Here is a 23,494-nt window from a genome sequence, read left to right on the forward strand (position 1 = left end):
GAGAAAGGAGCGAGGAGCAAAAAGGCGATTCAGTCCCGAAGGACGAATGCCTGACAGTCCAACCTGGTCTCATGTTAAACGATCATCGGGGGTGTATAAACGCAACCGACTTCGTCAACAAGAAACTCAGGGCTACTATATGTCTCCTGATCTCGCACGAGTGTCTGACTCCGAGAAAACAGGTGAGACAAAAAGTAGATGGTGAGCGAGTTTCGAGATTTCACAGAACTCAAAGATCGTGAAGGGCTTTGTTGTTTGACAGAAGCAAATCTCTGAGCCCAAAGGCCGTCAACAACATATTTGCGTATTCTTTAATAGTTGTGACTGCCAGCTTATCCCATTCTTCAAACGGAAAGGGAAGACTGCAATCTTATGCTGTCAACATCTCGATAGTCTGAACGTAGTCAGACTCAGAGCGGAGAGGTTATAGGTACCTTTCGTGTTAAAGGAGACCGACTCTCTCGGAAAAGGTCCTTGGAAGGACGTGACCTCTGTGAATCTAGGGTCTTGAAGGCCAACATGGGGCGATTAGCGTCATTGTCGCTCCCTGTGATGATATAAATCATCTTATTACATTTCCTAAGTGATTGAAAAAGGGGAAAAGAGACTAAACATCCATCCCCGTTCAATATCATAGGATGGCGTTTAATGTTACCGCTCCCGGATCGAGAAAAAGGGAGCAGAGAAGAAGAAGCCTCTTCGTCCTCAACCTAGCGAAGAGATGAATGAAAGGACGTACCTAAAGTCTCCACAACTCTCAACATACTTCTAAAGAAAGATTCCACTCGGAAGTCAGTAGTTGCTGCCTTCGATCGAGACGATTCGAACGGACTTTTGCAATCCTGTAACGAACCTCTAGAGGATCGTTCCATTCTACGCCTGTTGTTATAATAGGCTCTTTCTCGTAAACCCGAACCGGGACCGAGAGAAGATACTTCCTAAGATATGAGAGAGCTGTGGAAGATCAGAGTTGATATGGACCATGGTTCCAAAAACTCGTTTCGAGGACTGGAGGGACGACTGAATTGCTTCCACTTCTTTCAGATTATGATCCAGGACATCTGAAACCCTCTCCAGATGTCCGGCAACTTCTTTCTATCACCTCAAGAGATACTTAACGCACCGAGAGATGTTCAGAATCATTCCTAGATCTTTAATAAAATTTCAGTTTCCCGGTAGGAAAAAACTGTAGAGGTCTGAATTGCAGTCTATTCAGGGAAAACAAACTTCTTTAGGAAGGAAATGGTCCCCAGCAAGCTCATCCATTCCCTCACACAGTATGTTTACTTCCCTAATAAGGCTGCGCTTTGCCTAAGCAAGAGAGCATATAATAGTGCAATGTTGTGGTAGACTCGTAGTCCTATACCGTGCGGTAACGAGCACCGAAAGGAGTAAGATATCTCTGTAGAACATATTAAGGCCAAACGAATGCAATGTTTATTCATTCATGTAAGAAATCCCCTCAATCTTAGGCTAAAGTCCGTGATTGTAGGGCAGAGATACAGTTCGTCAGTCAATCCCGCAGGAGAGAGAGAGAGACGTAACTGCCAGCACAGAGATACGGTTAGTCAGTCAATCCCGCAGGAGAGAGAGACTTAACCTACAGCGCATGACAGCGAACGAGTTGGTACTGGCTCGTTTGGACTGGAGGAGAGGAGTCAGAGGACAGTGACAGCAGCAGCTTACGATCGTCCGTCATCGTCGTCTCTTAACTTTATGCCTGGGTTGCCAGCTACCCTATTCTATGAAGAAAAAGGTTCGTTATTTTTAGCATAAAGAGACTCTCAAGCTGGTATATTTAAGCGAAACAGAAAACGCTAAATATATAGATGCGTTTGTGTCGTCAGAACACTACCATACAACGGTAAAAGATAAATCGGAAACTCCTGGAAGGCTGCAGGGAGTAACGATTAAATGTCCTTAAAATGGACCATAGACCTCTCGGTTGCCATCCGAAGAGGTAACTACAGCAAGCGTATATGACTTGAACCAACCAGAAATAAAATAACGCAAGGCAAAATATGAAATTATATCACAATAAAGTTTGTTCATACTTACCTGGCAGACATATATATAGCTGAATTCGGAAATACAGCTACATACATATCTGACAGGCAAGTTTCATGAACAAAACTTAGGAGAATCGAAGCAGTCAGCTCAAGCTTCTTATGTTATTGGACATAAGCGTTCATTGACGTAGTCTACAAGTCTATTTCTTGTACGAGTCTGCGAATGACGAATGAGAGCTCTTCCGAATCTTGTCAATAAGAGCTTATTCGCTTACGCAATATCAAGTTAATGAGATGTTGTCAATGAGAACTAACCCATTTACGGGACAAAGAGATATTTTGTCAATGAGGGGATACCCACTTACTTGACAAAACGATAGTATATTGTCAATGGGAGTCACTGAATTGACAAAACGTAATCCAGGAAGTCGAGCATTTATTTTCCGATTCCCGTCTCAAACGAGGAAGGGGCAAGAATCCTGTTAAGAGACTGGGCTTACGTCAGGTATTACGACGATGTTCAATTCGGCAGCGTAGTCCCGACTAGGAACTAACAAAATCTATCATCTGAAAAGCCCTTTCAGATGGGCTAAAAAGCTGGCAAAATTATCCTGGGAAGAGGAAGAAACTCTCCAACCAGCTTCCTCTCCCGTATCACAACTAATGCCTGCTAAAGCTTAAAATTTATTGGCAGTATGGCAAAGGCAGTCCTGTCTTGCGCTTCTCCTGAAAGAGCGTACTTTTGATGAGTGCCTTTGCAAGAATCCTACTGAACGTTGCCAAGAGTCCTGACGTGCAGGACATCGAGCCTTTATAACCCGTAACTGCCTTATCGCAAAGTCTTGACTGCGGTAGTGGCAACTTAAATTTATTGGCAGAATGGCAAAGCTTGCGGTAGAGCAAACGAGAACTTCCCTTGAGCTTTCCTTAACTCCATCCACCTATGCGAAAAGCAATATTAATTGACAGAGACCTCTTGAATTCACGAAACCCGATGTCTTGCTGGGTTTCGAAGAAGTTGTCTGTTCACTTTAAGCTTACTCCGAAGCACTGCCTACTTCACATTCTTTGCAGGTGAGGTAGAAGGTATCATCGAAGGTAGAGGTAAAAATTCTTTAAGCCCAAATCTGAAACAAGAGCTTGAAGAGTTCAACAGAAACGTTCAGCCAGGCGACACACCTGGCGTGCGCTGGTGCACGCTCGGCGTCCACTGGAGCGCGCTTGGCGTCCACTGGAGCGCGCTCGGCGTCCATTGGAGCGCGCTCGGCGTCCACTGCGCGCACGCTCGGCGTCCACTGGCGCGCGCTTGGCGTGCACCCGCGCGCCCCTGGCTTGGGCGTCCGCTCTCAAAAGCTTACTGCTACTATGACTTCTTTTACGTATTTCTCGGTGGAAAGACGGACACGAGTTCAGGCGACGTTCGCCTTCTTACTTCTCACTGAAACGCATAACGAGAGAGAGAGAGAGAGAGGACGTGAAGCGTCCTCTTCTATAAAGCTTCTATTTAGAGGGCGCGAGTCCATCCGAAAGCTCCAACCCCTGCGCGGGGAGGACGCTTCGGAGGACGAGAAGCAATCCTTCAGGATTCGTGCACGTGCACGCACTTAGGCAGTCTGGGGATTTTCATCAGAAACTGCCGAAGGCACGCCAGATCGGTGGGGGTTCCTCGTAACCCTCCTTCGGCTTTCGACATGCTCTCTCACTGGTTCTGGGAGTCAAGCAGAGGTCCCGGCCTAGAGGCGAAACGAGGCCGATCTGACGCACCCTCCACTACACAAGGGGTATCACTGCACTTCTGCACTTCACTTTTACTCTCTAAAGCAAGCACTTTCGATTCTAAGTTACGAATCGAAGGAGTATCAGAGAAAGGGCAATTTCTCTACAGACACTGCTTAGGGCCCGAAGGCAACACTGCAGGGTTAGGAGTAACAATTACAGAAGTAGCACTTCACAGCAATGAAGGAGAGCGAGCACCTCTCGTAGACATATACATAGCCCGTAGGCCATACTACAGGGTTATGCAAAATAAAGTCTACAGGAAGGTTAGCAGGTTCACTACCCTGACTTTTGTTACTGATTAATTGCGTACATACGAATCATACGTCTTCCTTACGGAATAGACAAAGTCTCACACTCCTTACATGACAAATCTCAACAAAGAAGCAAGACCCATACCCCTCGTACATACCAAGTGCGAATCTACCGAAGCTTACGGTAGCCACACCCTATCTTTGCAGACAACCCCGTCTGAAACTAGCCTAACTAGATTCAGATATTTTATGCAAAAATGAATCAAATTCAAATCAATTTAAGATAGCGTATGCCTAGCCACAAATCCAAGTGAATAAATCAAAAGACAATTAGGATACTTAGCGGCAATGAAGTTTCCAAAATCCTAAGACGGAGGTACTGAAAACAGGTGTTTTCAGCACCGGCGACAGAAAAATTATGGATAGAAAATGGGAATGATTCCTGATACCCGCCTCCCAGCGGCGGGAATGGGTACTAACCACCTGACTCCCACTGCGTGTGTCGTAAGTGTTTAAATTTCTGTCGGATTCGGAAAAATACAGCTATATATATATCTGACAGGTAAGTTTCATGAACAAAACTCCTTTTCTGCAGGTAAAACTGAGGTGTAATGAAAGTCCTAATTTTGAAAGAGAGGTCAGGACATAGCTACCTAGGTACATACTGCCTAGCCTATATGAACTCTCAAGCGAGACAGAGTTTCCAGCCCTGTGATTGGCTTACCAACAATTAGGAATGTCTTAAGGGACAGGCCTTAGACATCAGATGCATGGCTGATGTGAATCTACTATACAAGCAGTCCCCGGGTTACGACAAGTTCGGGTTGCGACGTTCCGAGGTTAAGGCGCTTTTCAATTATATTCATCAGAAATCATTTCCAGGGTTACGACACACGTTCCTGGGTTACAACACCTACAACGCTGATCTGGCAGAGGAAATAGGTATGACACCAAAAATGCAAAATAATCAATATTTGAAGTTTTTTTTTTTTTATGAAAAATGCAATAAGAATGCAGTTTACAAATTTTTCAATGCACCCAAAACATTAAAAGTAAGGGTTTCTTAGGATTTTTTATGATATTCCGGCTTACGGCGATTTTCGGGTTACAACGCGTCTCAAGAACAGAAACCCCGTCGTAACCTGGGGACTGCCTGTAGTAATCAAATATCCCTCATAGTAATATTACCTAGCCATTGAATATGCTCCAGTGTTGCATGGATATACCTACTACATCTTATGCAATGGGCCCCACCTCAACTTTGCATACGGGGATAGACCCTAAGTTACCTAATATAGGGAGGTCCTACCTGACCGGGAGGAAACATGTCCCTCTCAGGCCCTCTTACCCTAGTGTTTGGGGATAAATCCTTATCAATCCTTTAGCCTATTAGGCTAGGCTAAACATACCTATTCTTGCTACCTTAATGAGACTAAATATCCTCCCAAAAGCAATCTAAAGGAAAGAAAAGCCTAGTATTACATAGAAAAGCAAAAACATGGAAAAAAAAATGGTGATGATGAGAGACTAGTTAGAGCAAAGGGTGTTTTTAATTTGACTAAGATCCCATTACCTAGGTAAAGGTTAGTAGCCTATAGCAAAACAATACACTACCTAAGGTAGGGTAGGACTGGTAAAAAAGAAAAAAAAAATGAATACTACGAATAGTAATTGACTTTAGGTTAGCCCAAGACCTTGTTAGGTACTAGTAATTACACAACACCAGTCATCAGAAGCAGAAGATAAAATACAACTTCAATGAATAGGTACTAGGTATATAACTTGAACATTCTGATGGGAATATTTAGCCTAGGTAGTAGTAGGTACTAGTCGATTTTTTCTAGAATATCCTACTAGCCTATATAAAATAAAGGCTAGTCAATCGAGGGAATTAAGCAAAGCCCAAACTCTTTCGAAAATTGATCAACTTTCATGAACATAAAGCCCCATTCAGCGATGCACGATAAATCGAAGCAACAACATGCCTAGAGTTATAGAGGTGTTCTTTTGGCCATCACAAAACAACTGGGCCTATGACAACCTTCAAGGTAAACTATGACAGTCTTCGACATCACTTCTCAATCATCAAAATACATAGAGAGTACCTTCATGACAAGCACTAACGTACACTCAATAATCTAAATCATTGTTCAGTGGTGACTGAAACCGTTAACACAATGTTAAAATTAACAAAAACAGCGAGAATATATACCTTATGAAATACGTTCTGCTTTGAGTGTAAGGGTACCTATACTTACCAGCTGATCTCAAGAAAGAGAATGACGCTGAAGTTCCAATAATTTGCTAGTAAAAAAATGGCAAATTACATTTGGTATCATATTCAGTAAGAATTACTTTTGAGTACTTTCGTCTGATAAAAAATACATTTATTCTTAATTGTTAAAAGCAATTCATTGATTATAGAACTGAATTAATAAGACCAAGTTTTTAAGACTAGTAAGCATCATTGCAAGAAACAAGAATGAGTATGAAGGAGAAATCGGGAATCGAGATTTTGAACTAACTTCGTTTATAGCAACAAAGACACTCCTAAAGCACGAAATAGTTATTTTGCACCAAAAAAATATTAATTACCAATTATGTTATGTGTTTACACAGTTCTGTGCTGTTAGAGAAAAGATAAATATGAAGCTCAACCATTGCCCCTTCATTGGTGTTGCCATTGTCTATAATTAAACATTTTCTTCTTTAAAATATATTGAAACTTATTTTGTAAAGCATCGATTAATTACATGATCTAAATATAAGAAGTCTTACTAAAATGCATTTTGTAGATGGAAAACCACGTTATTCTAAATTATATGAGTAAAATAAATGAGTAGCTGGTATCTAGTGGGGATCGAGACTGCTTCTCCTTCCCTGCCCCTTCAGCGTGTACTGATGTACTTGTACAGTGGATAGTGTACCGTTTGCATGTGAATGTGTACTCGCTCTTAAATGGTAGTGAATATGAGGGATTTATCCCGCTTCTAAGTGATTTTTGTGTTCATGCTTGAAGTGTGAGTGATTCAATGGTGGTAAAATGGAGGTTACAGAGACCGAGGAAATAAACCTGACGCCACAGGAGCTGCAAGTTCTTTCAGAGCTTGACAGGTGAGGAGTAGGAGTAGAGCTGGAGTAAGACTCCTTCAGTAACCTTCAAAACTGATTTTCTTTCTTGCTTCCTTTTCTCCCTTCTTGCAACTCCTTGACGTTTCCCAGCTCATGTTCCCTTGTGTTTCACCTCTCTTGTCGTGGTAAGGACGATCTCGTTCCACTTATACGAGTAAGAGATCAGATATATTGAAGTGTTTTCGTGTGGGATTTTAACAAGAGTTCAAATCCATGAGGGGTGTTCTTCACCGGCCTCAGCTGACAGACGACGCTTGCTCGGGTACCCTAACTGTGTTCAGCTTTGATCTGTTGAACTAGTTGGAAGATTCTAAGCTGTGATTGTTCTGTAGCAGTCGGGATAACATGAGTTGCATAGTATTTCGATGCTGATCAGCGTTTCTGCCATGTTCAGCAGCCTCTGCCACCGTGTCTTTTGTTTACCGGACTGCCTAGAGAACCCTTTCCTCTAGCTAGCCTAATTGATAAAAGCTTTTTCTTTTCGTTTATGGAACACTTTTAACATACCTAAGTAGGTATGTAAGTTTCCAATAATCATCTTCCCTAGGGTAACCAAGCCATTGTTAGAGGCCACGTCAGTGAGCTTTGGTTTAAGCTATTTTGCTGGGGGTTCACAATGACTCTCCCTAGTAGGGTGCTGTTATTTTTTTATTGGAAAAGTCATAGGCTGAGCATAGTTCATTTATTTATCCATTTCAAAATAGTATGCAGGGAGATGTACTTAAGCCATGGTCATCTAGCCAGGTGTAAGATTAGAAGAATTAGGCAAACCTGTGCCCTTGAATTTAAATTGTAATTAGCTAAACATCTTTTATAGGTATTAAGCTGTGCTAAGTAAAATTTGTATAGCAGACTTGCTAGATCTAGCTATATTACTACCTACTATTCTGCGGCGCCCTAGACTATAGCAGTTGCGGTTTTTCTATGCAGTTTTACCTACCTCCTGAACAAGAATTTTAAGTAATATTTATTCGGATGATCGTAATTAACCCCCAGGGACTTGTACTAAACACAGCAAAATACATTTGACACCCCAATTCCTGGTGGCTTTCGTATTCTCGGGGACGAATGATGCGGAATGCTTATATAGAAATATTGTATAATTTCATTTTTTTTTTTATATTAATGCCATTTTAATGCTAGCCTACATTAATGTTTGGAGTCAATTTTGCTGGCCTAGAGCATAGAAACTGTTTGGAAGGGTTTTGGCAACTTCATTTAGCTAACATCCAGGCTTGCTGGTAGAAATTTACTAACCTGGGTAGACTCTTAGGTACTTAAAGTTGGTAGAGCATAAAAAAAGATTACAGCTGACCTCACAGAATGTGAGAACACAAGCAGAAAACTACAATATGCTGGTAGTTTTCTTAAGGGGTTATTAACAGGGTTGTAGCACATCTTTCACTTGTATTTAGGTAGGTAGGGTTTAATGCAATGTAAAATGGAGGTGTTGCAAATGTTTTACCCAGCTTCTAGAGGTTGTGTACTATTGATTCTATAGGTAAAGCATAGTTTTTCTGTAGAAGTTGATTTGCAGAGATATACTAGGTATAGAAAATAGGCTGAACTATATTCCATACATTTTTCTGAGAATTATGCCTGCTTGTGCTTAGCTTTTGATATACATAGCAAATCATGTACAGCTTTTATTTAACTGGTATATGTTTGACAGTTTGATAATTGAGTGCATTAATAATGTTGTTTTGAGTAAGTTTGCTTGGAACATGATGAAATTGTAGTTGTAGCATGTAGGCTATGAGTCAGATGGTATGACTAAGGCCTCCAGTTAATTTCGGTGTTAATTTCTATGTCTTCAGATTCAGGATACCTACATAGAACATTCTCACTGTATTAGGCTATGTATTGTATATACAATACATTATTTACAACGGCCCCATAGATTTTTAACAGTGATAAAATCAATGCTACCTGTTTTAGGTCATTTGTCCTGTCTTTACCAGAGTGCAGTTCTCTGCTATGGATGTCTGCTTCTGCCAGAGATTTAGTATCCCTTTGATATTAGCAGTTATGCTTAATATATAATAATAATGTGAAGAAGGAAATATTTGTAGCAGTTACATATCGAACATAGCACAAATTATATACACATTAGGATGCATTTGTCTTATTCCTCACAGTCTTTCCCTTCAAGGTACCTACTATAAATATGAACATACAATACCAATGTACAGTATTTTTCTTGTTTATATTAGGTTTTAAAACAGTATAGGCTACATGTATAAATAGTAATTTGGGTCATGTATATATTTACACTATTTAGTTTGGTACAGTAGTACATATCAAAATTTGTGTGAATGCTAATTGAGTGTGTGTGTGTATATATATATATATATATATATATATATATATATATATATATATATATATATCTATATATATATATATATATATATATATATATATTAGGGTAGTAGAGCAATTATTATAAGCTGCTTTCAATTTGATTGTGGTGTAAAACCTGTGTAGTGTAATCTACTCAGATACTGGAAGTTAGGCTTTGCGCTTTTACTTTTTATAGTTTGAACTTGGTGCTTTATAATTCACATGCTGATTTCTAATGGGTTCTAGTATATGTGCATGATTATTGTTGTGCATACATATTGTCCCTATGTAGGCTATGTTGGGTATTTGGTTGCAAGGCTAGCTGAAGCATGTGTATTTGTGTAATGTAATTTTGTGAGACCTATTGTAGGCTGTTTCCTTTAATTTTTCCACTCACCAACATTTGTTTTAGGTAGATTTGGCAGTATGTGATAAAGATGCAAAGTGTTTTTTTTTAATAATTACATCTGAATGCTTGTAATATACAAAGACCCCTCACATCTTATTAGATGATAAACATGCCAGTGTGTTTACATAAGTTATATAAAAATACAAGCACATAAATGACAAGCTTGTAACAAATAGTCTATCTCATGAGTTAAATGGACATGAATAATGGGCCTTTATGTAATTATTTTTTATTTTGTAGGAAAGTGAATAACAGGTATTGTAATAATTTCTTGCATTTGAATAATATGTGCAGGTTAATATTTGAAATACTGTAATGTATTATCTTTGTTGTATGAGACTGTCCGGGGCCTGGAGGAGGTAGCTGGGAAATTTCAGTTAACACATGGCAAGATGGTAATGGTACTATTGCAGTTTTCATTTTAGAATACTTTGCATAGTTATATTTTTTCTTGAGTTTACAAATAATTATGATAGCTTAGGGAATGGCCACTTTCAGGACTACTATTTAGCCAAGTAATTTATTGTACAAATGTTGTGAAATACCATAGTGTTTCCATCATCCTCAAAGTGTGGTGGCATACCACATATGGTATAAAAGGATAAATTGGACACCATTTTTTTTATTGTTGAGCATTGGAATGATACTTAGACAGAATGAATAAATAGATTTAAATAAAAAAAAAGTAATTTTGACTGAAGTTGAATGTACGTGTGCTTAAAAGAAGGCCAGTTCAATCAAGTACTATCTGGCGATTGAGAAACAGTCTTAGCTTCATTGGTCCATGCTTCATGTTCGAGCAGTCAACAATATTACAGATGATTTTTCAGTTTACAGTCCTATATACATATTACTTTGGTATCACAGTAAAGTTATTTGGTTTTGTTTGTGCCTTGGCTATACTAATGAGGTAAATACAATTATTGAAAGCTCGTAATTTTGTTGTTGTTTTAATTTGAGTAGAATGTTTGATACAAGTTTGTTTGTTGTGTGCTTTTGTTGATATATAACAATATAATATATACACATTAGAAATGGTTTATATAAAAAGGAACAATGGTTTTTTTATATGAACATTCACATCTGTTATTGTAGAAATTGTTTATAAATTTTATCACAATAAGCCAACAATAGGAGAAAAATTGATTGTCAGCCCGTGCACATGTCACAACTTCTTCTGTAGGCGTGATTAGATGAAAATTGAGTGGACACATGAAATGACACTGACTATAGTTACTTGTATTTTCAGGTATTTCCACCATGTATTTAAAACTTTGGTAGTACTGTACACATTACATACTGGTATATACTCAAATGTTCAATTTGTATTTTGTAGAGTACAAGAATGTTTTTGCAAGCTTGCCCATAGTGAAAATTTAATTGAAATTATCTGTACAGGTCTGGTCATGCTCTTGACCTTCAGAAAATTATCTTGACTAAATGAAAGTACTACGTACTGTTAGCAGTTCTGTTAGTGCTGCCATTACTGCGCATCCTTATTACTGTTCCTTGTGTTTTCCATGGTTGAGTAGCATAAGTATACATATTTTTTTATGCCATAAGTGTGAGTAATAAAGATTTCCATTATGAGACTGAAGTGATAAAGAACTATCACCAACCTCTTGACCTTTTTGTTGCTAAAGGTATAGTTCTAGTTGGTGTTGTTGTATAGCTTGAATGATATATTATTGGGTATAGGGCCTGATGTTGAATTAGGTGTATATCATTAAATATAAGAGTGTTATATGATAACACTTGTTTAGTTTTAGATTAATTGTTGAAATTAGCAGACTTTTATCATAGTTATAGGTAATTCCATTTTGATTCTTAAGGTTTCTAGCTTCTGTTACTGCTGTCATTTGGTATTATTAATGTTATTATTCAGAAGCTGAACCCTTTTTATATAGAAGAAAGTCTCAGGGGCCATTGACTTGAAATTCGTGCTTCCAAAAAATATGGTGTTCATTAGGAAGAAATAAGAGGAGGTGAAGGGAGATGCAGAAAGAAGAGGTTTCACTTATTAAAAAATATTAAGTAAATGAATTAATAAATGGATAAAAATGCATTAAAATGCAAGGGGAATAGTATTAGGTTAGTAATAGATTGCAACTTTTGAAGTTCCAGTTTCATGATATTTTCAGGAAGACTGTATCTGAATGTTTTGCTGTCCATAGATGGCATTTGTTTTAGGTGATGCACGTTAATTTATGATGCTTTATATCATGGCCTAGGAAACAGATTTAGTTTTACACTTCCTAATTCAGTGAGATGTTCCAGGAACCCCCATCCCTTTAGTATTATGTAAATTTACATCGAGAAGTAGTCAGACATAAGGGTCAGTTGCTTTTAATAAAAATGTTAATTCTACTGTAAGGAATGAGTTGAAGTATTGAGTACAATTGTTTATTTTTTCTTTAATTTAAATTTTAGAGTTTACCAAAAGATCAGTAAAACATCTGATTGAAAGACTACTGGAAAGCTTTATCATGATTTAGAAGGTAGCAGTATTTTGATTGCTTGATTGTTAAAAATATCAGAATTTGCAGAAGTTGCTGTTATGGGTAGTTTGTTATTCTGTATCATAATTATATACGTACATAGTAGTTTCAATTCTTTAGAGTACAGTACTATACGTGATATAATTTTTGTTTGTAGCTTGTGTTGTTTCATAACATTGTGTTTTAAAATGCCATCAAACAGGTCCTAGGCACTCATCTGATGGCTAATAAATTGGTATTCTGAAGCACTACCCTGTTTAGTAGTGATGCACTGGCAAGATATGTGTCTAGGGACATTATGGTATTTGTGTGCAGGTATTATATTGACTTTTAAAAGGTCTGTTGATGTTAGACTGAGATGGCTTGTCTTTGATCTAGTTGTTACAAGCACATCCCACTTCTGTCTAGGACATTGTCTGTTAGTGTCTGTCAGGAGAAATTGTGTGTGAGGATTTTAGGTGGAAAGAAGTTGGAGGTAGTATATTGTATTTTCAGCATTGCTAGTATTTGTGGGTAGTTGTTAAATTTCCGCATCCATTGGAAAGTTTTTGTAAACTGGATGGTTGTGTGGTGGAACTTTTCCAGTACCATTTACTCTTGTCATCAGTTACTCTTTAAGGCTGTGGGATGCATTAGATAATATGCTTGAGTAATTTTATTTTGCCGCCTGTCGTTTTTGAAGCGACAAAGTACATACGTGTAGCCTTTACATAGACTAACATATATCAGATTTGCTTGTATTTATTGTTATTTCCAATGGTTTATGAGGAGATTCATCTTTCATCCTCATCTTCACAAATAGATTATGCATAAAATAATTTAAAGGGTTAAGACTGTAAGTTAGTTTGGGTACTGTACATCATTTTTGTGATTATATGAGCATATTTTAGTACAGTAGTTTTAGATGGTGCTTAAAATCTGCCTGTTCAAGCATTGTAATGCCGACTATGGTACTTCTGTCTCTCTTTTGATTGGTAGCCAGTCTTGTCCTTCATGTAAAGCCACCCCACCCCACTCCTTTAGTACCACTTCACAGAGGGGTCTGTTTACAAAGTGATGTATGAGACCCTTCAGTTTATCATTTTCAGTTTAGAGCAGCTCAAAAAGGAACTTTTTCATTGTTACTCTAGAATTTACAGGACTAAATTGTTTAGTAATCAGTTTGGTATTGTGTGGTGATGGAGCGAGATTGAGAGAGCTTGGCATTTGAGTTGACTTTATACAGTCTATAGCTCATTTTGTAGAGCTGCTGTGTGCGCGAGTCTGGCCTGTGAATATTTGATGTTTCCCTTGTGGTGACCTTTTGTCAGCTGTGATTACTGGAATGCTCATCAGGGCTGTTATCGCTCACAGCGTTTAATGGTCATAAACTTTTACACTTATAATATTTTGTCACTGTATGTACGGTTTCCATGCATTTGTTTGAATATAGTGCTTGGGTATGTGCCAAAAATTTTATAATCTAATCTTTAGTTGAATATACGTGGGTAACATTTTATCTCATGACTGGCATATATGTATAGTTTCTTGCAGGGGTTAATTATTGCTAATCAGTCTGATGGTGAGCAATAATATTTCAAGTAATTGTGGAAATTTGTCAAGATTTTTATAGCTGTTATCTTAGGTGCTTGGCTGTTTTTGAGAATTGCTCCCTCTGAATTTTTGTTTTATTATTAGTGAGCAAGATTACCCAAAGTTTCAAGTGTACTTTTACTAAAATTTTACCAAAGGTGTCACTTGTCTGGTAACAGGTGATTTGACAATTATGGATCAAATTGAAAATCATGCCAGTGGTTGCAGATATAATTTTTTTGTTAAAATATTTAGCTGTTCATGAGATGGGTACAAGCTCTAGGATGCTCCCCTTATAGTACTCTCTGTGGTTATTGATTTAATGCATTTTAATGTGATTCCCCCATAGAAGCCACTCTGTTTGTGAATGTTATGTTCAATTGCTGTGCGTCTGATATTAATTTTGTGGATGTAAATTTCACATTTACGTTTATCTTTAATTTTTGTTTACCGTTTTCATTGTGGCTGGGAGCACTAACAGAGAGTTCTCTGTGAAGTTCATACGTCCGAGGAAAATCTTCAAAGCAAAAGAGAAGGCAGTGAAATAAAATGATTGACCTGTATATCAAGTCAATTATAAAGTGCACTGACATGTACAGTGGTAACTGAATAGTAGTATTCAATTTCCTAGTAACTGTATTTATATAGTGACAGACATTACTTGTATAAAGATATAAAAGCTACATTTCAGGGATTTTACTGATTGTTTGATAGAACAGTTACACACGAAAGCTGCTTTCAGTTGCACAGACTGTTTGAGCTAAAAAATTCTTCCAGTTACTCTGGGAAAATTCACTCAAAATATTTAAAATCATGCGAAAAGGCCAGTTATGTAGTGGGGATCGATTTATTGAGCTATTCAAGACTGGCTTGACGACTGTCACTGACACTTTACGAAAAGAAGACCTTTTTATGGTTCAAGTAAGAATAAGAAACTAGGTTTTCCTGTTTATGCTTTTCTTCTTAGTGGATTGGTGGTTTGGGGGAGGGGGGGATTACTGCCGATGCAACGTTTTATAGGTAAAAAAAAAAATACCTGGATGAAGTCTTATTGTCACCATCAAGGAATGGATGTCATTGGCTTGTAGTATTAACGACGGAGATTTTCGAAACACAGGACCGATCTGGCTAAGTTATGTAAAATATTTTCATAACGTAAATGAATATTGATCATGGGTTGTACTTCGTCTCCAGGTATGTTGTTGTTCTTTTAGAAAGATGCTAATTTTGAGGCATTAAATGTGTGTTGGGCACATGGTTAAAATAGTTAGTATATATGTAAGTTTTTTGTTTGACTTTTTTTTTTCAAATGATTAATGCTGCAATGTTAGAGAAATGAAAAGTTTTATATAGATCAGGTAGTTTTGTCGATGACCCTTCCTTAACGATCAAATGGCATCAGGTAGTTTTGTCGATGACCCTTCCTTAACGATCAAATTGCATCACTCTGTAGTATAGTATTCAGTTTTATCGTAGACATATGCAGTCTTCGTTCACTTCGTTAAATTCTGAGGTGGAGCAGCATCAGCAAATGGTCAAAGCCGACGATGGTCCTTTACACCATGCGCTCGTCTCTTAAATAAGTCACCGTGATTTAGGAAAATGTGGTTCTCTCTCTCTCTCTCTGAGAGTGACTCATGCTCAGAGATCTTAAGTTACGTAGTACTGAACAATGCAATTTATTTTTGTAACGGTTTATTAGTTTTTATTCATGATCATCGTCTCTCTCTCTCAGAGGACTGATGTTAAACCCCCGTAAAATTTATCCGATTGAGAGTTTTTCTTGATCTATTTTGACCATTCACCTTTTTTCTATAGAGTTTCGCATCTTACGTGTTGTAATGAAGGCAGAGTTGAACGCATGGAAATTTCGAAGTAATTAGGGTTGCGAGTTGATTGTTTGTTAGGCTGTTGAGGATTTAACATTTATTCTGTGATTGAAAACGCTGTGATTTAATATGTGGCCGTAGATGATGAGTTTATTTTCTGATGGTCGTAAATAAAACACGGAGTAGGCGAAACACTATCGTATCATTGCATTTGATGTACTACATTCTTTCGAAAGCCTTGATTTAGCTGTTGATCATGCAGGTAGATGCAGAGGACTTTATTTTTGTGTGGTCTACTAGGTTATCCTTTATTATTATTATATTCAGAAGATAAAACTTGTTCATACGGAACAAGCCCACAGGTGCCATTGTCTTGAAATTCAAGCTTCCAAAGAATATGGTGTTCATTTGAAAGAAGTAACAGGAGGTAATAAATACAGAAAGAAGAGATCAGTTATTAGAAAAGAAATACAAAAATAAGTATATGAAATATAAGTAATTGATAAAATACAAGAATTGCCTATGGTAGTCATGCGTTGTATCTTCGCTTGAACTGTTGATTTTCCAATTGGACAACACCCTTCCTCAGGGAGACTGTTCCACAGTCCGACGCTATGAGGAATAAAGGAACTGAGAAGTAAGACAGCGAAGCATGAGGCACATGTACTGCATAATGGTGCTTCTCAGCAAATCGGGATGCCTCGGCTAGAAAAAGGGGTAAAGGGTCAGTTTTTAATGTAATACAAGAAAATTTGACAAGTTAGGAAACAAGAAACCTACCACCACGACGATCCACTACAGGTCCAGAAGAGACAAATCTCTGGCAGAGGAAGACATCCACACCAGAGAACAGTTTCATATAATGCCCCGTCCAGACGGTCGAGCTTTCCTCGACGAACTGTGTTCGATGTGACGTCAGAAGCGGGGAAAGTTAGAACTTGACTCTCTGTATCTGCGCTTCTGACGTCACATCGAGCAGAGTTCGTTGAGCAATGCTCGACCGTGTGGATGGGGCTTAATACTGTCTGCCCGCCATGCAGTTGCCTCTCGCGTGGAAGGGGCTTTACGCAGAATACCTAACTTCCTTTGGGCATTGCCGACACTTTTCATTAGATAGGTCTTAAAAGTAAGATGGGAGTCAAAAGTTACACCAAGTGCAGTTAGAACTTCTCTTACAATTTCTCAAAAATAAGATGACAGTCAAAAGTTACACCAAGTGTAGTTAGAACAAATCAAGAGTTAGCCTAGAGCCAAAAGTTAAACCAAGTGTAGTTAGCACTCGCAATTGTTAGTTATATATAAATTCTCAAAAGTAAGTAGTCTCAAAAGTTACATCAAGTGTAGTTAGACCTTCAGACTTTTTTTTAGCCAGTTTTTTGGGGTGGTCTCAAATAACGAATATTTATGGTTCATAAGTTTATGACTAATCTATTACGTAAGTCGTATTTTTTTTATTGACTGAAGAGCCGAATTGTGTACGCAGACCGTCATTCGACTTAACTAAATTTACTAGCTGTAAAGGGTCACGTTCTGCCCGGGGCTAATGTCTCGTGGTCTATTTTTATCGTGTATTAAAAAATCCGAACAGCATGATATATGATTATATATATCTATATAATATTTTATGTTAACCCCCTCTGGGTTCTTCAGGTTCTTTTAATTCAAAAAAAGAAAATATATATATGGACAAAATCCGGCAGCACTTCAGGCCGACGAAGGATGAGGAGGAGGCAGCAAGATACCTTAAATTTAGTAACAACAGTTTCCGTCAATTTTATTTCCTAAGGTTAATTTTTTACACTGCAAAAACAGTAGCGTAAAAAATAAAACGAAATATGGTCATTATAAAAATCTGGGGGCATCAGATAAAACCAAAGAAACTACTCTAATTGTTGGAGGAAAACGCCATCCAGTCAGTACTATATTTGTTAAAAGAAAATCCCTAAAGGACGGCAAATATTCTTAAGTTTACATTAGTCGGCAAATCAGAAGTTTATACTCGCAGAAATGACTCGACAACCATTGAAGGAGCCTCGCTACACTATACAATTAAATAGTTTAGGCTCGTTGTAAACACGAAGTTTACTGTGACTGCAAACCATAAACGGTCAACATACTGAATCGTCATTATTAACAGGCAACCATAAAAGGTGTATTGTTACAAAGGACTTTATCAAACTATATACAATAAAAACCAACAAAAGGACATTAAAAAAAAACCACTCGCGAAGCTAATTGATAAAAAATGCCCCCAAAACGAAAACTTCCTCCTCCTCCCCCCGGCTACACTGGAATAAAATAACCTTGGGTGTGAAGACCCCCTGCAGTAATGGTGCATGAGACAGCTCACTAAGAAAATCGTGACACACACCGAGGCTGTCTCTGCCGAACATGATGATACTCGTATGCACGGTCTAGGTATACCTAGACCGTGCTCGTACGTACCCCTGAAGGTCCAGAGCCCCAAAACACAATGCAGTTACTGACGCCTGACCCAATCAACAGGTCCCCTGTGCTGCTTACGACTGTCCAAGCCCATTTAGACCTTTAACCGACTCACCAGGTCCGAATACCTTTAATGGTCTAAAGCTGACTAGCAGTCTGTCGTCACCTTCCTTGCACCTCTTTTGGACAACAGAGGTGAAATGACCTTCATAGTTAAACTATTGTTCCAGTTGACCCGGCAAACAAATACCATAAACGAAGCCGGGGGGGGGGGGGGGGGGGGGGGGGGGGAGCGGGGTGTCAAGCCCTACAAATATCACAAGGCGGAGAGGTGAAGGCATGTCTCAGCATACATAAGATTTAGTGCCGACGTTTCACATCGCTTCGATGCATCTTCAAGGCTGGGGAGTTGATAAAAATGCACACACATAAGACTTGTCACTAATAAAGCACGGTATATACACTATTTAAAAATTGAACACTAAAACACAAAAACGTTTGAAATATAAAGATTACTGTACAATAAAACACTAGGTTGAAGAGACAACCTACCAGAGTAAAAGTTCGAGAGTGACTGAAGGACAGAGCGGGGGGAAAACACAAAACTATACAAGAGACAGAACTGAAGTAAACAGACAAGTAGTTATAGGTTATGAACAACTGAACTGGCGAGGACTGGGTATTTAAATGCGGTACATTGGTTTTTATTCCAATGTTAAAAGCTCATCATCTTTATTGGCCGATCCAATAATTTTGAAATCACCGATGTCCAAGCGGGAGCAACAGGTAATAGACTGATTACGGATACTAGATAACTCTGGATTCGATAGGTTGCATCTTGTTCGGAAACTGACTCCTTTGTGGGAGCAGAAACGGACTTGTAGCAGCCTCTAAGTGCATCCAACATATATATATATATATATATATATATATATAGATATATATTATTTATAATATATAATATAATATATATATATATATATTGTGTGTGTGTATAGAATCGACTGGTCGCTTTTCTTTTTACCAGGCGCACGTGTATTATAAATATCCACAATGATGAAAAGGAGAAGTTGAGAACCTGATCAATTCGACAGAGGCCATATAGAGTTCTGAGAATGTATCGAGTGGAAGATAAATAATTAAAACTGATTAGAATGTATATGATGGAGAGTTGTCTTGGTATAAGAGCAGGTCCGCGACAAGAGTGTATACTATATTATCTATCCTGTGTTTGAGACTTCTTAATGCCTACTGAGGGAGTGGTGTGAAGTGTCATAAACGACAGTGGATGTGGCTGTGAAGTTCGGTGTTGAGAAAATGAGTTCGGGGGCTCGAGTATGGAATGGTTGATATAAGCAGATGGCACATTGCTGATATAGTAGTACCTAGATGGTGAAGAGAGATTGAAAAGACAATAGGAAATGAGTTTGAAAGTGTTTGCGAGAGAGTAAGTGTGGGAAGATGAAATGTCAACCATGCAGATGAAGCTGTGAATGTTGAGGTAGATGGCGGAAGAATGGAGCTTATTAGATTGTAGCGTATTTGGAAATAAGTCTTAACAGATGTTTAAAGGATGGGAATGCGGTAGTCCACCGAATAGTTTAAGCCAGCAAGGTAGGAGGGTGTATGCAAACACTGGAAAGACAACATTTGGGCCATCAAAAGACGCCAAAGTGTATATTTTGAAAGGACCGTGGAGCCAGTTCTTCTTGAATGAATTGGCGGATGGGTTGTGAATGTGAGTGCAAGAGACATTGACGCTTTATAGTAAGTGGTGTAAAAAGAATTGATATGGTGAGAAACGGAGGTATATACTGCATGTAGAAATGCTAAAAAATGGTCATTGTATGTAGAAGAATGGATCAGAATATCTTGAGATGGTTCGCGCATGCAGAAAGAATTGTCGGGTGATTGAGGGTGGGGGAAGTAGGACAAGTTAAGGGAATTGCTTTTTTTCCCTGTTTATATGACCCTATAAACTCACGTAGTTCCCTTGGGTTTTTGGGTAGTGAGGGCATGTTCCTGCTGTCCATTATGTCGTCATCGACATCAAGATGAGAGGGATTATAATGAGATTTATATAATGTGCTGCAAATTTGCTTTCGCACTTTCAGCTTCCTCTTGCGAGGTGAAAGTGAGTGTGGTTGTGCTGCTGTTGTTGTCGCAGAGGATCCTTCCTTCCTTTAGAAATCCCTTGTTTTAAATACTTGCAGTTGATGGTTTCAGATTCTCTCTCTCTCTCTCTCTCTCTCTCTCTCTCTCTCTCTCTCTCTCTCTCTCTCTCTCTCTCTCTCTCTCTCCATCCATGTACATGCACCCTTTGTATATTACTTTTTTATAATATATATTACTATTTACAGTTTTGTAGTATTGATAAGAGGCATAACAGTGATTGATGCATAATCATCTCATTATGTGATAATTAAAGTACTCTGATTCTCGAGAAAGTAACCTGGCTGGCATCATTAGCTGTTGCTGATTTATTATTGTTATATATATTATAATTTATGTGTTGTCTGTGATCACAAATTGTTCATCCTTCACACGGTTTCTCTCTCCCCTACAGCCGTCAGTTTGGCTTTGTGAAATTGAACGAGGCAGGGAACAGCCGGAAGCGTGCTCTCGTGCTGAAAGCTGTCCGCTACCTCGAGTCCCTGATTATCCAGGCTAACAACAACAAGAACAACAACAACAATAACAACAACGATGGCGTGGAGTCCGATTCGATCAGCCCCAAGAAGCCCCCGTCTTCGTCGCCTCCTTCCATCAAGCAGGAGACGACGGACCTCTTCAGCCCCAATACCACCTCCTCCACCACCCCCTCCAGCGTCCCCCCCTCTCAGACCACAACGGACATTACTCTGTTGGAGGAGAGCTTCGGGGATGTCGAGGACTGCATCAACCCCAACAACGGCAATAACAACAACAACAACAACAACAATAATAATAATGACAACGCCCCCTCCACGACGCACAACACGGCTGATAACAGCCTTAGCATCGAGCCCAAGACTTACTGTAAACTCGGGCATCTTCATCTACTCCTGGAGGATTACCCCAAGGGTGAGTCTTTCTTTTCAGGTGGACGCTCTTTTCGTTCGTTCGTTTATTTATTTACACTATTGGCCCCGCAGGTGATGCTTAATGTAATATGTATGATTTATCCATTACCTATCTATATTATATATATATATATATATATATATATATATATATATATATATATAAAAGTCATATCACATTACCGTGATTCATATACATACATCGAGCTACAAATGTCTTTTAATATCTAATTCACTCTACCTCGGAATTAATATATTTTCATATATGCTTAGCCGAAGGGGAATTTTTATTAGGCGATAATAGAATTGTCGGCGCCCAGGCACGAACCCAGGACACCATACAAATCCAGGAACGTCAGTGAAGCTTTTACCCACTCCACCACCGTGTGTGTGTGTGTGTGTGTGTGAAATTCCACCATTTATTCATTATATATATTATATATATATATATATATATATATATAGATTAATATATATATTATATATATATATATATATCAATTTATATATATATGTGTGTGTGTGTGTGTGTGTGTGTGTGAAATTCCACCATTCACATTGCAATTCTGTAGATTCCCTGATGTTAAATTTTTGCCCTTAAACTTGTCATGTGACTCATATTCTTAAAGCATTATTTTTTAAAATTTAGCTAGATCTTTTGGACACAGTTTCATGGTCATTTATGTCGGTGTAGCATTACAAATCATACTAGACTGATGGGAAATCTTCAAGTTTGCAATTACAGTCTGTTTGGTGTCAACATTTATTCAGCTGCCCTGTGTTTGATTTGTCATTTATTTAGACTTTCCAAAGTCCACCTCAGGAGAAGCTGGATTGGATATTGTTGCTAATCTTTGAAAGACTCGGCCTCATCGCTTTGCTTTGTGCTTAATCTGTCCTTAATACTTCTGTTTTTCTTAGCTGCTTATTGATTCACATCTCCCGATCTTGTTAGCAAGCTTTGTGAACCTTATGGTTCACAAAGCTGATTGAAATAGCATCATATGCATAGTTTTAAGTCTGTTGTTTCTGTCGTTACTCCAGTTTAAACTTCTTCCTTATACAACCGGTTTGTTCATCACAGAATCCACGTAGCGTCATCTATTCACTGCAAATTCTCGTAATAAGACTCCATCAACTTTATATTTGCTCTTGCGCCGTTCATGGATAGTTTAAACACGATGGTAACGCGAGACTCTCCTTAATATTGACATTTGGTTGCCGTGAAACTCATTCTCTTAAATCAATACAAGCCGCTGGTTGGATTTTTACATTCGAAACAACACTGCATAATCTATCTCGAATTAATTTGTGCAACTCCTACCTTTTCTGAAACTAGGCTGTTCATCTCTTAAGCATTATGTCGGTATCACTGAGGCCGTAAGTGCAGTGCCTCGGTAGTTTGTTAATTCAGGTCACCTTTCTTGGTGTGGTTTTTTTTCTTTTATTTTTCAATCTCCGCTCCCTGTCATCAGCCTTCGTTTTCTTATGACCCCAAGGGTGAGCCTTTCAGATGGACACTCTTTTCGTTCGTGTATTTTACATTAAATTAAAGTTATTTCTACAGTGATTTCATGGCGGCCGTTGTTTTCCATCTCCTAAGTTTCTTCAGTTTTGATATTTGAAAACCCGTCATTTCAGTGATTAATACATTCTGTTGTTATTCAGTTGATATATCAGTCAAATCCTCTTCCGTGTATCGCTTATTTATCATTTCTTTTTTCTTTTGATTGTACAGTCATGCTCAGATCTGCGGCAGTATGATTCTTTTTGTATCGTCCAAAATCTCAGACTGAACATAACGTTGCCGAGTAGTGTTAAACTGATTTTCATGCCAACAAGTTTTTGAATTCACAACTGGCACTATTTTCGTAATGGTTATAGAGATTTGATCCCTGTTATGCATTGGTTGTCATTTTTTTTGTACATTGTTTAGCTCAAAGCACTGTGTGATAACGTTGGCGGTGCGTTTTTATTATTCTAATATTTGAACAAAGGTTGGATGATGATTTATTTGTGTCAAACGCATGGATGATGAGTGAACAAAAATTTCAACAAATGTTTCGCAGCTGTTTTTCCGAAATTTGGTTACACGTGATATTTCTTACAGGTTTGAATTATATGATAGATATTTTCTGAGTTTTGAGACATGAAATTATCGTGAA

The 23,494-nt window shown here is 38.3% G+C and overlaps 2 protein-coding genes across 4 annotated transcripts in view; one reads left to right on the forward strand and one right to left on the reverse strand.

Moving 5' to 3' along the window:
* Nucleotides 1-6,337, reverse strand: part of LOC135206267 (FUN14 domain-containing protein 1-like) — a 116,653-nt gene extending 110,316 nt beyond the window's left edge. The window contains exon 1 of one of the 2 annotated variants that reach the window (XM_064237684.1): nucleotides 6,252-6,337. The gene's annotated coding sequence lies outside the window, so the exon portion shown is untranslated. The remainder of the gene's footprint in view (nucleotides 1-6,251) is intronic. The other variant, XM_064237685.1, reaches the window with a different exon arrangement.
* A 599-nt stretch (nucleotides 6,338-6,936) lies between these two features.
* Nucleotides 6,937-23,494, forward strand: part of LOC135206270 (histone demethylase UTY-like) — a 265,727-nt gene continuing 249,169 nt past the window's right edge. For both annotated transcript variants that reach the window (XM_064237687.1, XM_064237688.1), the window contains exons 1-2: nucleotides 6,937-7,153; nucleotides 20,834-21,330. In XM_064237687.1, the coding sequence (XP_064093757.1) occupies nucleotides 7,083-7,153; nucleotides 20,834-21,330 (568 nt within the window). In that variant the 5' untranslated portion in view covers nucleotides 6,937-7,082. The remainder of the gene's footprint in view (nucleotides 7,154-20,833; nucleotides 21,331-23,494) is intronic.

This window comes from Macrobrachium nipponense, chromosome 29, assembly GCF_015104395.2.
Source record: "Macrobrachium nipponense isolate FS-2020 chromosome 29, ASM1510439v2, whole genome shotgun sequence".
NCBI lineage: Eukaryota > Metazoa > Arthropoda > Malacostraca > Decapoda > Palaemonidae > Macrobrachium > Macrobrachium nipponense.